Genomic DNA, 15,579 nt, shown 5'->3' with positions numbered 1-15,579 from the left:
CTGGGCAAAATCGGTTTGCCCTTCTGATGGAGTCTACCCCTGATGACAACTCTGGCTCTGGTTCTGATGATGATTCAGACAATCTACCTTTACTCTTTTCGGAACCTTCCTCTGCAACCGCCGAAGGCGCCTTTGCCCTCCCCCTTCCTTGCATTATGTCCCTTCCTCTGTCACCCCTGTTGAGCCTATTGTTTCTGCTAACCTTTTGCGTCCTGAATACTCTTTCCGCTCTTCTATACAATCCATCGCTTTACTCACCTTCCCTTTAGGGGCCCTACCTTGACTTCGGTCGAGGAATTTCTTCGATTATGCTCTAACTCTCCCTCTCTTAGGCCCCTCTCTTCCCAAGCCCATGTCTACCCATCCAAACCTCCAATTACTTTAGATCCTAATTACCACCCTCGGCCCACTCATGACTCCTTGGCCTATTCTTACTCCTTAGGCCCTGGACCTCATATCACTACTGGCCCTTTCTACCCGCGTCTGCCTCTAAACCCCTCCTTGCCCAAACCCACTCACCCGACCATCTCACTCATCCTGACCTTTCTCCTTATCCTGACACCTACATCCTCACCACGCACCATCCCCTTGCTCCCGTCTCTTACACTTTGGCCACCACCTCTCGCCCGTCCTCGTTGGCTCTCCCTACCCCCTACCCCTAGACTCGGCCTCTCCTGCTGGCCGCCTACACTATCACCCTTGTTATTTTGCCTTGCCTGCGATCAACCTCGTCAATCCATCCATTTTAACCACATCTACAACTATTGCTAAAGGTGTCACCTCTAGCTCGCCTTCCTTTGCACTTGCCTCCTTGTTGGCCATGCCTATGATCAAACCTGTCTAGCTGGCCTCATTAGCCATGACTGCTCCAGCCTTTGTAGGCGTCAGCTTCAATTCGCCTTCCTCTGTTCTTCTTGGGGCCTCGATGGCCTGCTATTTGTTACCTGCCATTAGCCCTCTGCCAATCCCCTCGGTCTCTTCAAGACCTCCCCTGTCATTCAAGATTCTAGCTTCAAAGGCATCAGCAACAACTCTCCCCCCTCTGCGATCAAGACTGCCTCGCCTCTGGTTCAATCAGTAAACCCCTGTGCCCCTAAAGATGCCTATACCCAAACTCTAGGCCCCCTGCCTGCATAGTTTTTAAGGCGCTGGTAAGGCGACGCCTTAGCAGCGCCTTGGCACTAATGCGGTCTAGAGATGGTAAGGCAGTGCTCCGCCTAATGTGAAGTGGCACCTTATGGGTTTTTTTTTTTTTTTTTTTTACATTTTAAAATTACTTGATGAAGATTCAAAATATAGATTTTTTATTTGTAAGTATGGTTTTGTTAACACTTGAGATGTATGGGATCAACTTTACTCCACAAAAAATAACCAAAACAAACAAAACAAAAACACGATTCACAAATAGGGTTTGGATTTTGTCAAGGGTGTTAAGAAAGGGCTTTGAGAAGGAATCAAGGAATAAGGAAGAACCACTGATCCAGGAGACCATTTTGCTCCGGCAGCGGTGAGCTTCATTCTTCTTTGACAGGAGTAGAAATATAGTGGATGACCTTAGGGCTTAGGTATTCATTTTGGCATCATAGAGATAAGTATAATAAATACTTGTATTTTTTGTCTTCTTTTCTTTGTATTTATAATTTTATTTCATAATTATATATTTATATTATATGTTAATATGATTGATGATTGATGAAGATGAGCTTAGTTTATTCACTTTATTGATTCGTTTTCTTAATGAATATCTTACATTGGTATAAATATGATCCTTTAATATTTATTTAACATATGAGTAATAGGATTCAACTAGGATTTGAGCCAAATAGATTGGTTTTATAAAAAAAATTACACAAGAACGCTTTAATCGATAAGGCGATGCTTTATGCCCGCCTTATCGCTAAGGCGCTCCGAAAGACCCTCAAACGCCTTCGTCGCCTTACCGCCTTAAAAACTATGCCTGCCTGGTCTACATGTCTCTTAGCACACTGTTACCAACCTAGAAGGAGTTACTAGTAGCATCTTACTCCCTGTTAACTTGGATCATCCACGGCCTCTAGCAGAGAGCTCTGCGGTTCCCCCTTGTTAACCCCATCTCCCCTAGGCCTCGACCTCCAATCCTTAGTAACCCCACAACCCTTGCCTCCACCCTAGTGCACAACTCTCCCACCTCTATCCCCCAAAGGAAGATCAAGCCTACTAGATCCTGCACTCTATCCAAAGGGACTGGAAAACTTAAGCATAACTATCAGCCTTCCCCTCTCAGAGAATATCATTGCAAAGCCAAATCCAAACCCAAGCCTAAAACCTCTACTTCTTCTTCTGTGTTCTCTCCTAGCTCTGCCGAGCTCTTGAAACCTCCCCTTCCTTAATGATCCCCTATATTATTTGGAATGTCGGAGGTCTCAATTACTCTTCTAAGCATGTGGTGCTTCACTCCCACCTCAAGTCCTCTAAAGCCATCATGTGGTGTTTCCTAGAAACCAGGGTCCTCCAACCTAATGCCCCCCGCATTGTAGCCTCGATAGCCCCTCTTGGTCCTTTTATTCTAATTATAACCACTCTCCCAATGGTCGCATTTGGTCTCATCGCTTCATCTCCCCAAGCCATCCACTTCTCCTCTCCCATTGAGTCCCCTCCCTCTTTCTTCTTGGTGGTCTACACTCTCAATCGATCTTTCGAAAGACTCACTTTTTGGGTTGACATTTGCTCCTTTGCCCCCGCTTTCTCTGCCCCTTGGTATTGGGTGCGATTTCAATGTTGTCCGTGCAGCCCATCTTTACCCATCTTCTATTGATCCCTTCAATGATTGTATTGATGACATCAATATGAGCGACCTCAGATGGTCTAGCTCAATGCTCACCTAGATCAAGTAAGATGCAAGCTTGATAGGGTGTTGGTTAATGAAACATGACTCAATCTTTTTCCATCCTTGCATACCTGCTTTGACCACCCAGGCATTTCCAATCATTCCCCTATCTCTCTTTTGTTCTACCTAATATCTCTTTTGGCCCCAAGCCCTTTAAGTTCTTCGACATATGGGCCCTCCATGAGGACTTTATTCCCATTGTCATTGATTTTTAGGCTATTCCGGTTCCGGTCTCTTCTTCCCCTCTCATTGCCTTTGCCAAAAAAGCTTAAAAGCCTCAAAGCCGTAGAACTCCTGCACTTTTGGAAACATCTTTGAAAGAGTCAAGGATTATCAGGGAAGGCTTTATTGTATCCAAGCCAGGCTGCAGCTTGACTTCCTCAATGTCTCTCTTGCTGTTGAGGAAAATTTGATAGCCTCTGAGCTATCTTCCCTCCTTTCTCAAGAAGAAAGCTCCTCCATAAAAATTTCCAAACTCAAGTGCTTGAACTTGAGGATTCCAACTCTGCCTACTTTCACTGCTTTCTCAAAGCCCGCACCAATTCCAACTCCACCCGCAAGCTACTCTCCTCCACTAGGGTTGACTTGAGCTCGCCCTCTGAGATCAAGTCTGAAGTTATCTCTTACTTTGATAACCTATTCCACCCCTCCCCTTCTTCCTCCTCCCCCCTATTCCCCCAACCTCCCGAATAAATTTGTTCCTGATCACCTGTTAAGTTTGTCTCGGATTCTTGACCCGTTTTGAAGATTGACCCACTCCGACATATTTTGGTGGTGACCCGAATGGGAAGTTTTCTGAGATCTATGATGGAACCAGAGGTAATAATTTACTGTTGTCTTGTTGGCAACCCGGTCAGATTGACCGTGATCCGATGGGTCGACCTGCGACTTGAGTATATAATGTACTGTTGTCTTGTTAGGAAAGTAATTGTAATTTGGGGGTTTCGAGCTAGGGTTTCAAGGCGAGTTTTTTCGTCGGTGCTTGGGTGTAATCTCTCTTCTGCATAGTGAAACATCTTCTTCACCCGAGGACGTAGCACACCACACTGGTTTGTGAACCTCGTTAAATCTCTGTGTTGTGCGGATCTATTGTCTGTTTCTTTCTGTATTTCTTGGTGTTTGCTCTAACATCACCTTCTCTCTTCCCTCTTTGCCATCCGTTCTAATAATGAGATTCTGCCTGCCATCCTTTCCCATGAGTGTAACAAAGCTACAAGCCCCGATGGCTTTAGTATGGGCTTTTTCTCTTCCTGTTTGCACATTATTCGCGATGGCCTCATCTTCGCCATCAAAAGTTTCTTCCTCAACCCTTGTCAAATCTCTGGCATCAAGCACTCCTTCCTTTGTCTCATTCCCAAGAAAGAGGGAGCTCTTTATATGGCTGATTTTCGCCTATTTCCCTCTATAAGCTCCTCTATGGATGTATAGCCAAAATTTTGGCTAATCGGATTCAAATGGTTATTGACTCCCTCGTCAGCCCCAACAATTTGCCTCCGTTGCTGGCAGAAGCATAGCAAACAATATCATCCTCTGCCAAAGGCTTTAACCACAAATCCCACTCTCCTACAGCCTTTATTTAAGATTGATATCCATAAAGCCTTTGATTCTATCAGTTGGGACTTCATTTCTAAAATCCTTATCTAGACGTCTTTTCCCTCCATCTTTCGTCCACTGGATTCACTCCTGCATCTCCACTCTTAAATTTTCAGTTCTCATCAGTGGGAGCCCTGCTGGCTACTTCCCTTCATTTGTTGGCACAAGGTAAGGTTGTCCCCACTCCCCTTTCATCTTCTCTCTTTCCTTTGAGGTCCTATCTCGCTCTATTTAATCCTCAACTGACCTCCACCTCATCTTTCCCATCCCTAAATACAAAGCCCTTATGCTCACCCATCTCTCCTTCGCCGATGATCTCAAGATCTTTTCCAATGCTGATCCCCTATCCATATCCTCCATTATGGCCTCTCTCTACCTTTTTTGAATCCCTCTCTAGCCTTCACATCGACCTCCTTAAATCTAGCATCTTTCTCTCAGGTGTGTCGGACTTCTATGGGGACCGTCTCCTGGCAATCTCAGGGATCTCCCTAGGCTCCCTTCCGGTCAAGTACCTAGGCCTCCCCCTCATCTCCTCCAGGCTTTCTTCTCATCACTATTCCCCCAACCTTGACTCCATCCGGAAAAACTCCAGCTATGGAAAGGAAAACTCCTCACTTATGCTAGTCGTCTAGTCCTCATTAAGTCTGTCCTCCAATCCTTGTACCTTTTTTGGTCTGGCATTTTCTCCTTCCCCTCCACTACCAAAGCCATCGACTCCCTTCTCCGCTCCTTTCTCTGGAAAGGAGTTGATTCTACTAAATTCCTCCACCCCATCAATTGGTCTAAAGTATACTCCCCCAAGACCGAAGGTGGCCTAGGCCTGAGATCAATAAAAGACACCAACTCTTCGGCATTCTCCCACTTATTTGGAAGATTACCTCCAAGCACCACAGCATTTGGGTCTCTTTGGTCTATTGTGCCTTTTAAGAGTGCCTCATCAATCTGGCGATTTATTCTCTCCTCTAGACCTGCTGCCCTCGACAGCATCTCCTATGTTATTGGCAGTGGGTCCTCCACCTCCCTTTGGCTTGATCCCGGTCACCCTTCAGGTATCCTTGCCCATTTGGTCCCCTTAGATCACTTTATGCCTTTGGGCTCTCTAGATCTGCTATGGTGTCTTCCATCCTCTCCCCGCTGGTCCTCCCCCTCTCCCGGATCTTTAGTCTGCCCTTTCGCCCATCCTTGTCGGGCACCGTGGAAGGGATGACAAGATCATGTGGACTCCCTCCCTTACGGGTTACTTCACTTCAGCCTCTACTTGGGAATCTATTTGTATCAAAACCCCGCCTGTTCCTTAGCATAAAACCATCTGGTTCAAAGGCCATATCCCGCGCCACAATGTCACTGTTTGGCACGCCCTCTCCAACTGCCTCCCTACCCAATCTTTCCTCATCCATCGACACATCCAGGTCCCCCCATCCTACTACTTGTGTTGGAAAGGCTCCGAAGATGCTGACCACCTCTTCTTCTCCTGTCCCTTCTCCTCTTCCATCTAGAAGAAGGGCCTCAAGTTCATTTGGCCATCCTACAGAATCCCCCTACCTTTGTTTAGAGAATGGATATGGTTTGATATGAATTTTAGCAGTTCTACCATTTGTGACACAATAGGGAAGCTCACCTTTGCAGTTGTGGTCAACTATATTTGGATGGAGCGCAATTTCCGAAGATGGACTTCCAATTCCTGCTATTTCGATAAGATTTGGAAAGTCATATTCTTCGATGTCAGCTCCAAGATTGGTTCCATCCGCCACAGGTCGGTTCGTAATACCCCAAGGGACAGACTCATTGTGGTTTCCTGAGGCCTCCCATCACCCACCATCTCCCCCTCCCCCAAGTGATGTTTCCCCATTTTGGTTGCCCACACCCCCCCACTTTTAGTTCGTCCCCAAGGCCTTTGAGCTCCCCTTGGGCTTTGTGACCCCTGTGGCTCCTTCCCCCCCTCCCTTTTATATTCTTCCTCTTGTTAATGAATTATTTATTCATCCAAAATAATATGTTAATTTTTTATGACTTGATGTGGCTGAATGTTGATTTTTTATGATACAAGGTAGATGTAGCATACTAAATAATGTTAGGAAAGAGGGAAAATAAAAAATAACACTTGGGCAACTTAGGTCCCTTGGGAATGCCTAGCGTTTAAACAGCCCTCCACCACCTTGGTTTGCCTTGGTGCCGTGACATCGGTTCTTTTGGCGGCATCTTCGTGAACACCAAACATAATCATTACGTATTTACCTAGAAATAGACATATTAGCAAAAATGTCCTCTCTTCACCTCTTTGAATCCCTTTCGGGTCTTCGGATCAGTCTTCTCAGATCTAGCCTCTTCCTTTTGGGTGTCTCCCCTTTTGATCAAGCTAGGCTCCTCCATCTTACTGGCTTCTCCCTTGGTTCCCTCCCAGTCAAGTACCTGGGTCTTCCTCTCATTTCTTCCAGGATCTCTACTCATCATTGCTCACCCTACTTGATCAAATCCGGAGAAGGCTCTAGCTTTGGAAAGAAAGCTCCTATCCTACGCCGGTCATCTAGTCCTCATTAGGTCAGTCCTCCAATCATTATATTTCTATTGGTCTGGAGTCTTCTCCCTTCCCTCATCGACCTCCAAATCCATCAACAACCTCCTCTCTTCCTTCCTCTAGGAAGGTGTTACTCCTCTTGCTTCCTCATGTCTGTCTGTTGGGACAAAGTCTGTCTTCCCAAATCTGAGGGTGGGCTTAGCCTTCGTAGAATCTCTGATGTCATATTTGCTTCCATCCTTAAGATCATTTGGAAGATCACCACCAAGCATAAGAGCATATGGGTCTCCTCGGTCTATTCTTATCCCCTTAAATAGGACTCCCTTTGGACTGCCTCCCCCTCCCATGATTCCTCTTTGATTTGGCGTGGCATTCTAAATTCTAGACCTTTGGCCCTCTCTGTTATTTCCTACTCCATTAGAAATGGATTCACGAGCTCCCTGTGGCTTAACCCTTAGCATCCCTCTGGCATCCTCTCCCATTTGATCTCTCCCAGAATCATTTATACCTCGGGTATCCCTAGATTGGCCACTATCGACTCCATCCTCTCCTCTGGCTCTGGGACACCTCCTCCCTCGCCCCTCTCTCTCTAATCTCTGGTCCTCCCTTCCCCACATCCCTCCGAGCCATCGCGGAAGAGAGGATAAGATCTGTTGGCTCGCCTCCCCCTTGGGAATCTTTACCATCGCCTCGGCTTAGAACCATTCTCGCACCATCTACCCTACCGTCCCTTGGTGCAATATTATTTGGTTCAAAAGCCACATCCCCCGTCATAGCTTTACTGCCTAGCACGCAATCTCTGACTGTTTCCCCATTCCATCCTTTATCACCAGGCACATTCTAGCCCCGCCTCCTCCTGTTGCCTCTGCTGGAATGGCACCGAAGACTCTTAACCACCTTCTTTTCTCCTGCCCCTTTTCCTGTTCCATCTAGAAAAAGGTTCATAATTCTTGCTAGCCCTCCAGCGGAAGCCCTCTCCCTTTGAGCCGAGAATGGATCTAGGTTGACATGACGTTTGGCAGATCCTCCATCCGTGACATTGCTGGAAAACTCGTCTTCTGTGCTACTGTCAGCCATCTTTGGATGGAGCGGAATGTTCGTAGATGGACTTCCAACTCTCGCTCTTATGATAAGAGTTGGAAAACCATCTACTTTGATGTCAGCTCCAAACTCGGTTGCCTTCGCCACCATTCTATTAAAGATATTCCAAGGAACAAGCTAATGGTTGCTTCCTGGGGTCTTCCCCCCCCCCTCCTCTTTTGGTGCCCTGATGTAATGGCCTAGTGCGTGGATGCTTTGGCCTTTTGCCTGCCGCTTCTCTTTGTTGGGCTCAGCCCTCTCTCCCCCACCGCCCTTATTTATTCTTCTCTTCCTTTTGGCAATGATATTTTTATTCATCCAAAAAAAAAAAGTCATGCATTTCGGCCTTAATAGAAAATTTTTCATACAAGCTAATACCCAATCTCATTATTTCGTTCCATATTTTTTTTTAATGTTTGTTCAACCATCAAATGAAAAATAAATAATACAACAAAAATACTACAATCAAAGAGATACTATATTTTATCCTTCGCTTATAATTTTCAGAATAGTAAACTCCTATTATCATTATTTTTTCCATTTTTTATTTTTTTCTTTATTCAAAAATGAAAATGTAACAAATCCAGGGACAATTGCAATCAAAGAAATCATGTTTTTTAGAAAATTTTCTGACAATTTAATACCCATTAGCATAGTTTTCCCATAATTATTAGATTTTTTCCATTTTTTTTATTTACCAGCAAAAAAAAGAGACAAAAGATACTGAAACTAAGGAGGATGGTAGTTCTCATCAATCTCTGACAGATATAACTTTGCAAATTCACTGGAAAAACATTTTTTAGGACAAACTAAAAAAAAAAAAAAAAAAACCTCCAAAAACATTTGTATTTTCAGTTTTGAGGAAGAATCAGGTTTTAGAAGCACAAATCATTGCAATATACGACACTAAAAATTAAGATTTGAGAAAGAAAAAAAAAACCAAGCATTTAAGATTTACGTGTTATATAGCATATCTGGTTTTGATCTTGGATTCAAGGATGTTTAATTGACAAATGCAACTCAAATCACGACTCTGGAGTCGCTTTGGTATTAGAAGGAAGGAATGAAGTTGATTTTGTCAAAAAAATCAAATCAAAGGTTCTATAGAGCTCTCCGTTAAGTGTTCTGCAGGTTGAGGAAAGACATCCATAGCTTAGGCATTGTATCAAGTATGACCTCTAATAGAACTGATTGGAGGGCAAGGATCCATGTAGCTGACCCCATAGTTGGGATAAGGCTGAGTTGTTGTTGTAGTGGTAAATAATGAGATGAGTACAATGTAACCTGAAAGGTTCTAATCTGAACCTTGTATACACGCCTTGACCAATAAGGCCTTCCCTAAGCACCCCTTAGACTCGAAGTCTCCCAGCCAGCACCATGGCTTACCCTGTCCCCTTGAAATCTATGGTTCCGTACTTAATTTCTTGCTTTGGGACGGGGGGAAAAAGGAATATTACTGCAATTTCTGGTCAAGGACAAACTGAAAAGCCTCATTTAAGTAGAGGAGGCCATGAGGCTGACTGAACATTGATTGATGGACATGCTTGAGCCTGACATGAGCTTAGAGGCTGGGCTGCATTAATTGTGCAACCCCTAGCAGTTCTATCCATAGATAGTAGCATAAGTGTTTATTCATCTAGAAAGACCTCTGTTGTATAAATTGTCCATAGGAAATTGGTTATTTTCCATTTAGATTGGATATTATGTTTGGGCTCTATTGATATGAAGATAATGAAAAATCAGCAGGTTTTCTGTATGCCATACTCATACCAACCTGTTAGTCTGATTTCTTGAATCATTTAACAGTATCTTTAGTAATTGAAGGGAACTTTACAGCCTTATGGCAGCTCCGCATTGACGTAATCTAACGCTTAAGTTCCTGGTCTGACAAGTTTATGTTACCATCTGTTTAATTCTCTCATTTTATGATGAGACATGCATTAACTTCTAAAAGTTTAATATTTGTAATTGATCCTACGTCTTTATCTCAGGTTTTCACTCATTGATATCCTCTGCATATTTTGCATGACAGTTTTTCTTTCCCTGTAAAATATTAATTAGGTATCAATTTGTTTTTATCTGCATATGAATGGCAGAGACGCATATTGGACTATACAAAGTATGAGATGATGGACAAAGCAATAGAGGCCTTTGGCGATCTTGGGGATGATGAAGAACTAGGACCTGCAGACTGGCCTACAGTGAAAAGATATATTGCTTGCTTAAGGGACCTAGAAGGTGAACAAGTACAGCCTCAGATTGCATCTGAAAGTGTTCACAATTTGGAGCATTTGAATTTAAAAGATATACGAGTACGCATTTTAAATGGTAAGCTGTAATTTTGATATATTCTACAGTGAAGCATGTCACAAGCACAATGAAATTGGTGTGTAACACTTTTCTGTTGGCTATAGTATTTATAACTCCTGTATCCATCGGATATTTTTTCTGATGTTATCATACAAGTTGAAATGGTGAAAAGGGTTGTCAAAGCTGCACAAGTAATAGCCAGCAGTTGAGGCCTAAGTGACCAGTCACCGTATCTGTCGAGACACTCAAAACCTAAAAACCCACTTATTGGCCCTCATCATGTCATAGATTTTAAGAATTTCTTATCTCTAGGCACCACTGTGGCTGGCCGTCACCTTGACAAAATGACAACAATAATGTTGACATTTCAACCTTGATTATTAAAATATGGGAAAAAGAAGCCTGAAAGGCAGCGTGGCCCCAGCGTACAGACATAGAGGGGGCGAAATGACTGCCCCACCCCTCATGGAAGGCAGAAATCCTGCCCCTGTTGATGCTTCTGCATGTGCTCACAGTCCAGGGGCCACGCTGCCTTTCAGAGAACCCTCTCCCTTAAATTATTTATGATTTGTATTTTCAAGTGAATGTCCATGGCTCTGCAGGGTCTTATAACCCTTTTATTTTTTAATCGGTTTTGGACTTTGTGAATCAGTTGCAGACTATGATACTAGATGATATGACAGTATAGTCTAAAAATTTAAGCATATTTATTTCAGAACTTCCTGTATGATGAACAGATCAATTATTTTTCAATAATGAAATAGTCATTTTTCCTTTCCTAATTCAAACGTCATAACAGGTGTTCAAGCTGCGTACTGGGGGATGCTTGATGAGGGAAGAATAACCCAAGCTACAGCAAATCTTCTGATGCAATCAGTGGATGAAGGAACTGATTTAGTCCATGAACCTTTATGTGATTGGAAGGGCCTTAAAGCTCATGTTCATTTCCCAAATTATCATAGGTTCCTCCACATGAGCATTTTTCCTCGAAAGTTGGCAACATATTTCACAGTAGAACGGTTAGAGTCTGCATGTTACATTTGTGCTGCATTTCTTCGTGCCCACAGAATTGCAAGAACGCAACTCCATGAGTTTATCGGTAGGAACCTTCATTTTGAACCTCAAATTTATTTTCTTATATTTGTCTCACGTATTGACATTATTTTATTAAATTCCTTGCATTACGTACTAGACTCAGTAAAAATTATTCCAACAAATAAATAAATAAAATAAAAACCATTGTAAAGTTTTGTAATTCTATGTATCGTATCAAGTGGCATTTTTTGTAGGTTTTGTCATTTTTCTCACTTGTTGAAGCACTTCTGTTGCTTCCTTTGGGAGTGAACCTTGGCTACTAAGATGTGTATGATGTCCTCTTTTACATGGCAGGGGTGACGCTAAATGTCTATTTCAGGGACAATTCTAACAGGAAAAGTTAAAATTTTCAATTTTGGTGGGATTTCAACCTTTGCTGAAATTAAAATGTTTCGGTGAAACAGATGAAATCCCATTGAAATTTGGTCCATCTCAGTGAAAATATGGGAATTGTCATTTCGGTGGCCCCAAAAAGTGAATTTTCTCTGGTACTTCAGGGGGTTTCTATTTAAGCATAATCACATGTTTGAATTATTAGACTGGAAAAAGGAAACCCAAACTGGTAGTTTAAGACCCTATAACATATGATGGCCATGTCATCCTCTGGCTGAAGAATCTCACAAAGTTCAACACAGACTGTAGGTGGAAACTTTGAAAATTGGGAAGTTTAGCCAAATGATGCTTCAAATCCACCAAAATGTTGAAGTGGATGCTCCATAATTGACCACCAAGCATTGACTCCGCAGAAAAAAGAAGGATTTTTCCCATAACAGAAAAAAAAAAAACCCAAAAAGTGAGGTTTTCTAGCAGTTCTAGAGCTCTCGGATGAAAGAGACTGAGCTCGAAGTTTCGATGAAATGACTCGCAATTTTTTCAAAATCTTGCTTTTTATATATCGCAATGTTCAAAATCTGCTGAAATGAATCAAAATTTCACCTAAATCTGGAATTCCTTGTAAGTCGACTAGCATTTCGTTTTGGTTTCCATTGAAACTGGAAGTATTTTGCTGAAATTTCACAAATTTTTCCGAAATTTAGAACTATGCTAACAGGTCACATGTGCATACATTTGTGTGAGAATGCATGTGAGTGTGCATAACTATGTGCACGATACATTTTCTTGTCAACGACTTAATTCAACTAACCTTAACCTACTTGGGTTCCAATATGTTGGGAGTTTAGTCCCACACTGGCTACTAATTAGCCTATAGGCCCCTACACCTAGGAGTCCCTCCATCTACCAGTTCAAACATTTGGTATGGAAATTTTGCATCGTATAAGACGACCATCGATCCTCAACCATCATATCTTCCTCTTCTGCTATCTTCTCCATGGCCTGGCTTCCCTCCAATCTCTCAACCGCATCCAACCTCAACCTAGAGCAGTCGGAATGGGTACACAAGGATCAACTAGTGCTAAGTTTGGCTCATTGCCTCTATTATAACTGATGTATTGCCATATGTTGTCGGGTTGGACACTGCCAGATCAGTTTGGAATGCCTTACAGACAGCATTTGGGAATTTATATCATACATTCATGCCAGCACCTTTCAATTGCATATTCAGATGCAAAATTTTCGTAAAGGAGACAAAAGTATTTCTACTTTAGAAAGGTTAAGTATCTCTCTAACCAATTATCTGCTGCCAACAAACCTCTCTGGAGGAACTTAATGCTTCCACATTTCTTAATCTTGGGAGTGACTACAGTGACATCGTGGCTGCCCTTGCCACTAAATCCGACCCAATTTCACTTCGTAATCGCCATTATCTATCGTCTTCTCATGAGTCATGAATCCATATTGTGAAATTTTCATGATGCTATTGAAGCAAACATGGTTCAAGCAAACTAACATCCTCCATCTCATGTGTAACTCGATTTCACAACATTCTTATTCTCGTTCTCTTCATACTTTTGTCCAGGGTTCCCACAACAACAACAGGAACACCTACTATTCCTAGAATAAAGATTGTCATGAGAAATGCCAAATATGTGGTAAATTTGGTCATAGAGCAAACAAATTACAAATGTCACTTTCAGTACAGTGGTCATCAGTCTTCAACACAACTAGACGCACATATGTCTGGTATACTGCTTACATCTCCAACTGCTACAGTAGACTGGTTCCCGGATATGTTTGCATCCCACTGTGTCACCTTTGACCTCACAAACCTTCCTATCACTTTGGAGCATGTTTCGAGAACTCGAGCGAAATATGTGAAATTTTGCATGTTTCGCAGGTATCGACCCAGGTCGAAATGAAACCTTAGGGCATTTTAAAAAATCACCTGTTTCGACTTGGTTTCGACAGGTTTCGACCAGGTTTCCTATGTTTTGATCAAAACATGGGAAATTTCGACCTTCTCTTGTGCATTTTTTCTCCCAAGTGTGGGAAACCTGGGGAAACAGTGGAAATTTTCATTTTTTGGCACTTATTTATACCAAATATCATTTAAGTAAATATTTTTTATTATTCATAAATAACGAAATACCCCCTATTTGAATCCAATAAAAATAGTTTAAAAATCAAATTCCTAAAGGATAAAAAGTCAACCCCCTAATCCAAGAACAAAAACTAGATTTTGGTTATAGGGGCGATCTGGGGTTTTTCTCAATTATGAAAATTTTATAAATCCTATAATGTTAAAACATTGCTAAAAACCAAAAGTCCAGTAAAATAATCTTTTGTTTTGATATCCCTAAAATTATTTTCATTCAGAAAATTTTAACAGCATTCGCGCACTTTAAAATAAGTTTGACCGGAGCATAACTATGTCATTACAACTCAGATTTAAGTAATCTTAGACTTATTGAAAAGCTAGTTTTATATTATACCTAATATAAAAAGTCTCATGTAAAAATAAAATTCATTTGACCAGTCAAACTTATTATAGAACAAGAGCATTTCTCTAAATGTTGATTCTTTATAACTTAATGTGACTTAATGTTGATTTTTTATGATTTGATATAGCTAAATGTTGATTTTAATGATTTGATGTTGCTTAATGTTGATTTCTTATGATATAAAGTATATATAACTTACTAAATAATGTTAGAAAAGATAACATGCGTGCCTTGAGGGTAGTGAGTCTACTTGGATGGAACTGCCTAGACACTCTACTTGGAATTAAGTCACTACTTTCGAGTGTTGAGTAATTGAGTCACTACTGTTCAGTGTTGATAGATAACTGTTGATGATTTAATATTTTTATCTATTTTGGATCATTTGGATTATGTCTTATGTTTTGATGTAGATTGTAGACTTTATATAGTCATTATATAGTAAAGTTTTAGAATTTAAGCCAACAAGTCAGCATAATGATTATCGAACCTTTGGTTCACCACACAAGTAAGACTTTGTGTTTTTTTTTTTTATGAAACTAATGATGTGAATGTGTTAGAAATGTTTAAAATAGACTGTACACAAAAAATCAGACAAAAAAAAAACACTGTTTGGGGGTCGAAACCTAAGTTTCCACCATACCGAAAAAAATTCCCCAGTATTCTCGAAATTTCCCAGGTTTCCACCGAAATTTCGGTCTCCCCAGAGGTCGAAACCCGATGCCGTGAACCTTGCTTCGAAGTATTAGGGGGGCGGCTGTAGGCTGATTAGTAGCTGATGTGGGACTAAACTCTCAACACACAACATAAACACCATATAAACCTTTTCTTTGTTGTTTGTTTTTTGGGTTGATAAAACACCATATTCCACATGTTTGCATGAGAATGTGAATGTGTGGTATTGATGTCAAATGTCGTATTGTTTCTTTACTGCAAAGTAAATTTTTCATTTTTCTTACACATTATCTACCTGTCTTTGTAGGTGAAAATGAAGTTACGTCTATAGTCATTAATGAAAGTGAGGCTGAAGGAGAGGAAGCAAGACAATTTTTAGAAGAAATTCGTGTTACATTCCCTCAGGTTTGCAAGTCTAAAAATCTCAATGAATACAGTTTTTTTAGGAGAAAAGAATTTATAAATAGGTGAAAGGTACAATTATGTAAAGAGATAGGATTTGATTGGATTGTTCTATGAAGGAGTCTAAGAATTTGACCAGAAAACATTTAGAAGAAATTGTTCTGTTCTTCCTTTTTTTTTTTTCGTTTTTGTTTTTTTTTTTTTTT

General features: G+C 41.4%; 1 protein-coding gene across 10 annotated transcripts in view; it reads left to right on the top strand.

Moving 5' to 3' along the window:
* Window positions 1-15,579, top strand: part of LOC122062099 (sodium/hydrogen exchanger 8-like) — a 109,894-nt gene that overhangs the window by 77,289 nt on the left and 17,026 nt on the right. For all 10 annotated transcript variants that reach the window (XM_042625747.1, XM_042625745.1, XM_042625744.1 and 7 more), the window contains 3 exons: window positions 10,151-10,382; window positions 11,164-11,463; window positions 15,279-15,376. In XM_042625747.1, the coding sequence (XP_042481681.1) occupies window positions 10,151-10,382; window positions 11,164-11,463; window positions 15,279-15,376 (630 nt within the window). The remainder of the gene's footprint in view (window positions 1-10,150; window positions 10,383-11,163; window positions 11,464-15,278; window positions 15,377-15,579) is intronic.

This window comes from Macadamia integrifolia, chromosome 14 (assembly GCF_013358625.1).
Source record: "Macadamia integrifolia cultivar HAES 741 chromosome 14, SCU_Mint_v3, whole genome shotgun sequence".
Lineage (NCBI taxonomy): Eukaryota > Viridiplantae > Streptophyta > Magnoliopsida > Proteales > Proteaceae > Macadamia > Macadamia integrifolia.
This window is presented reverse-complemented; position numbering and strand designations above follow the sequence as displayed.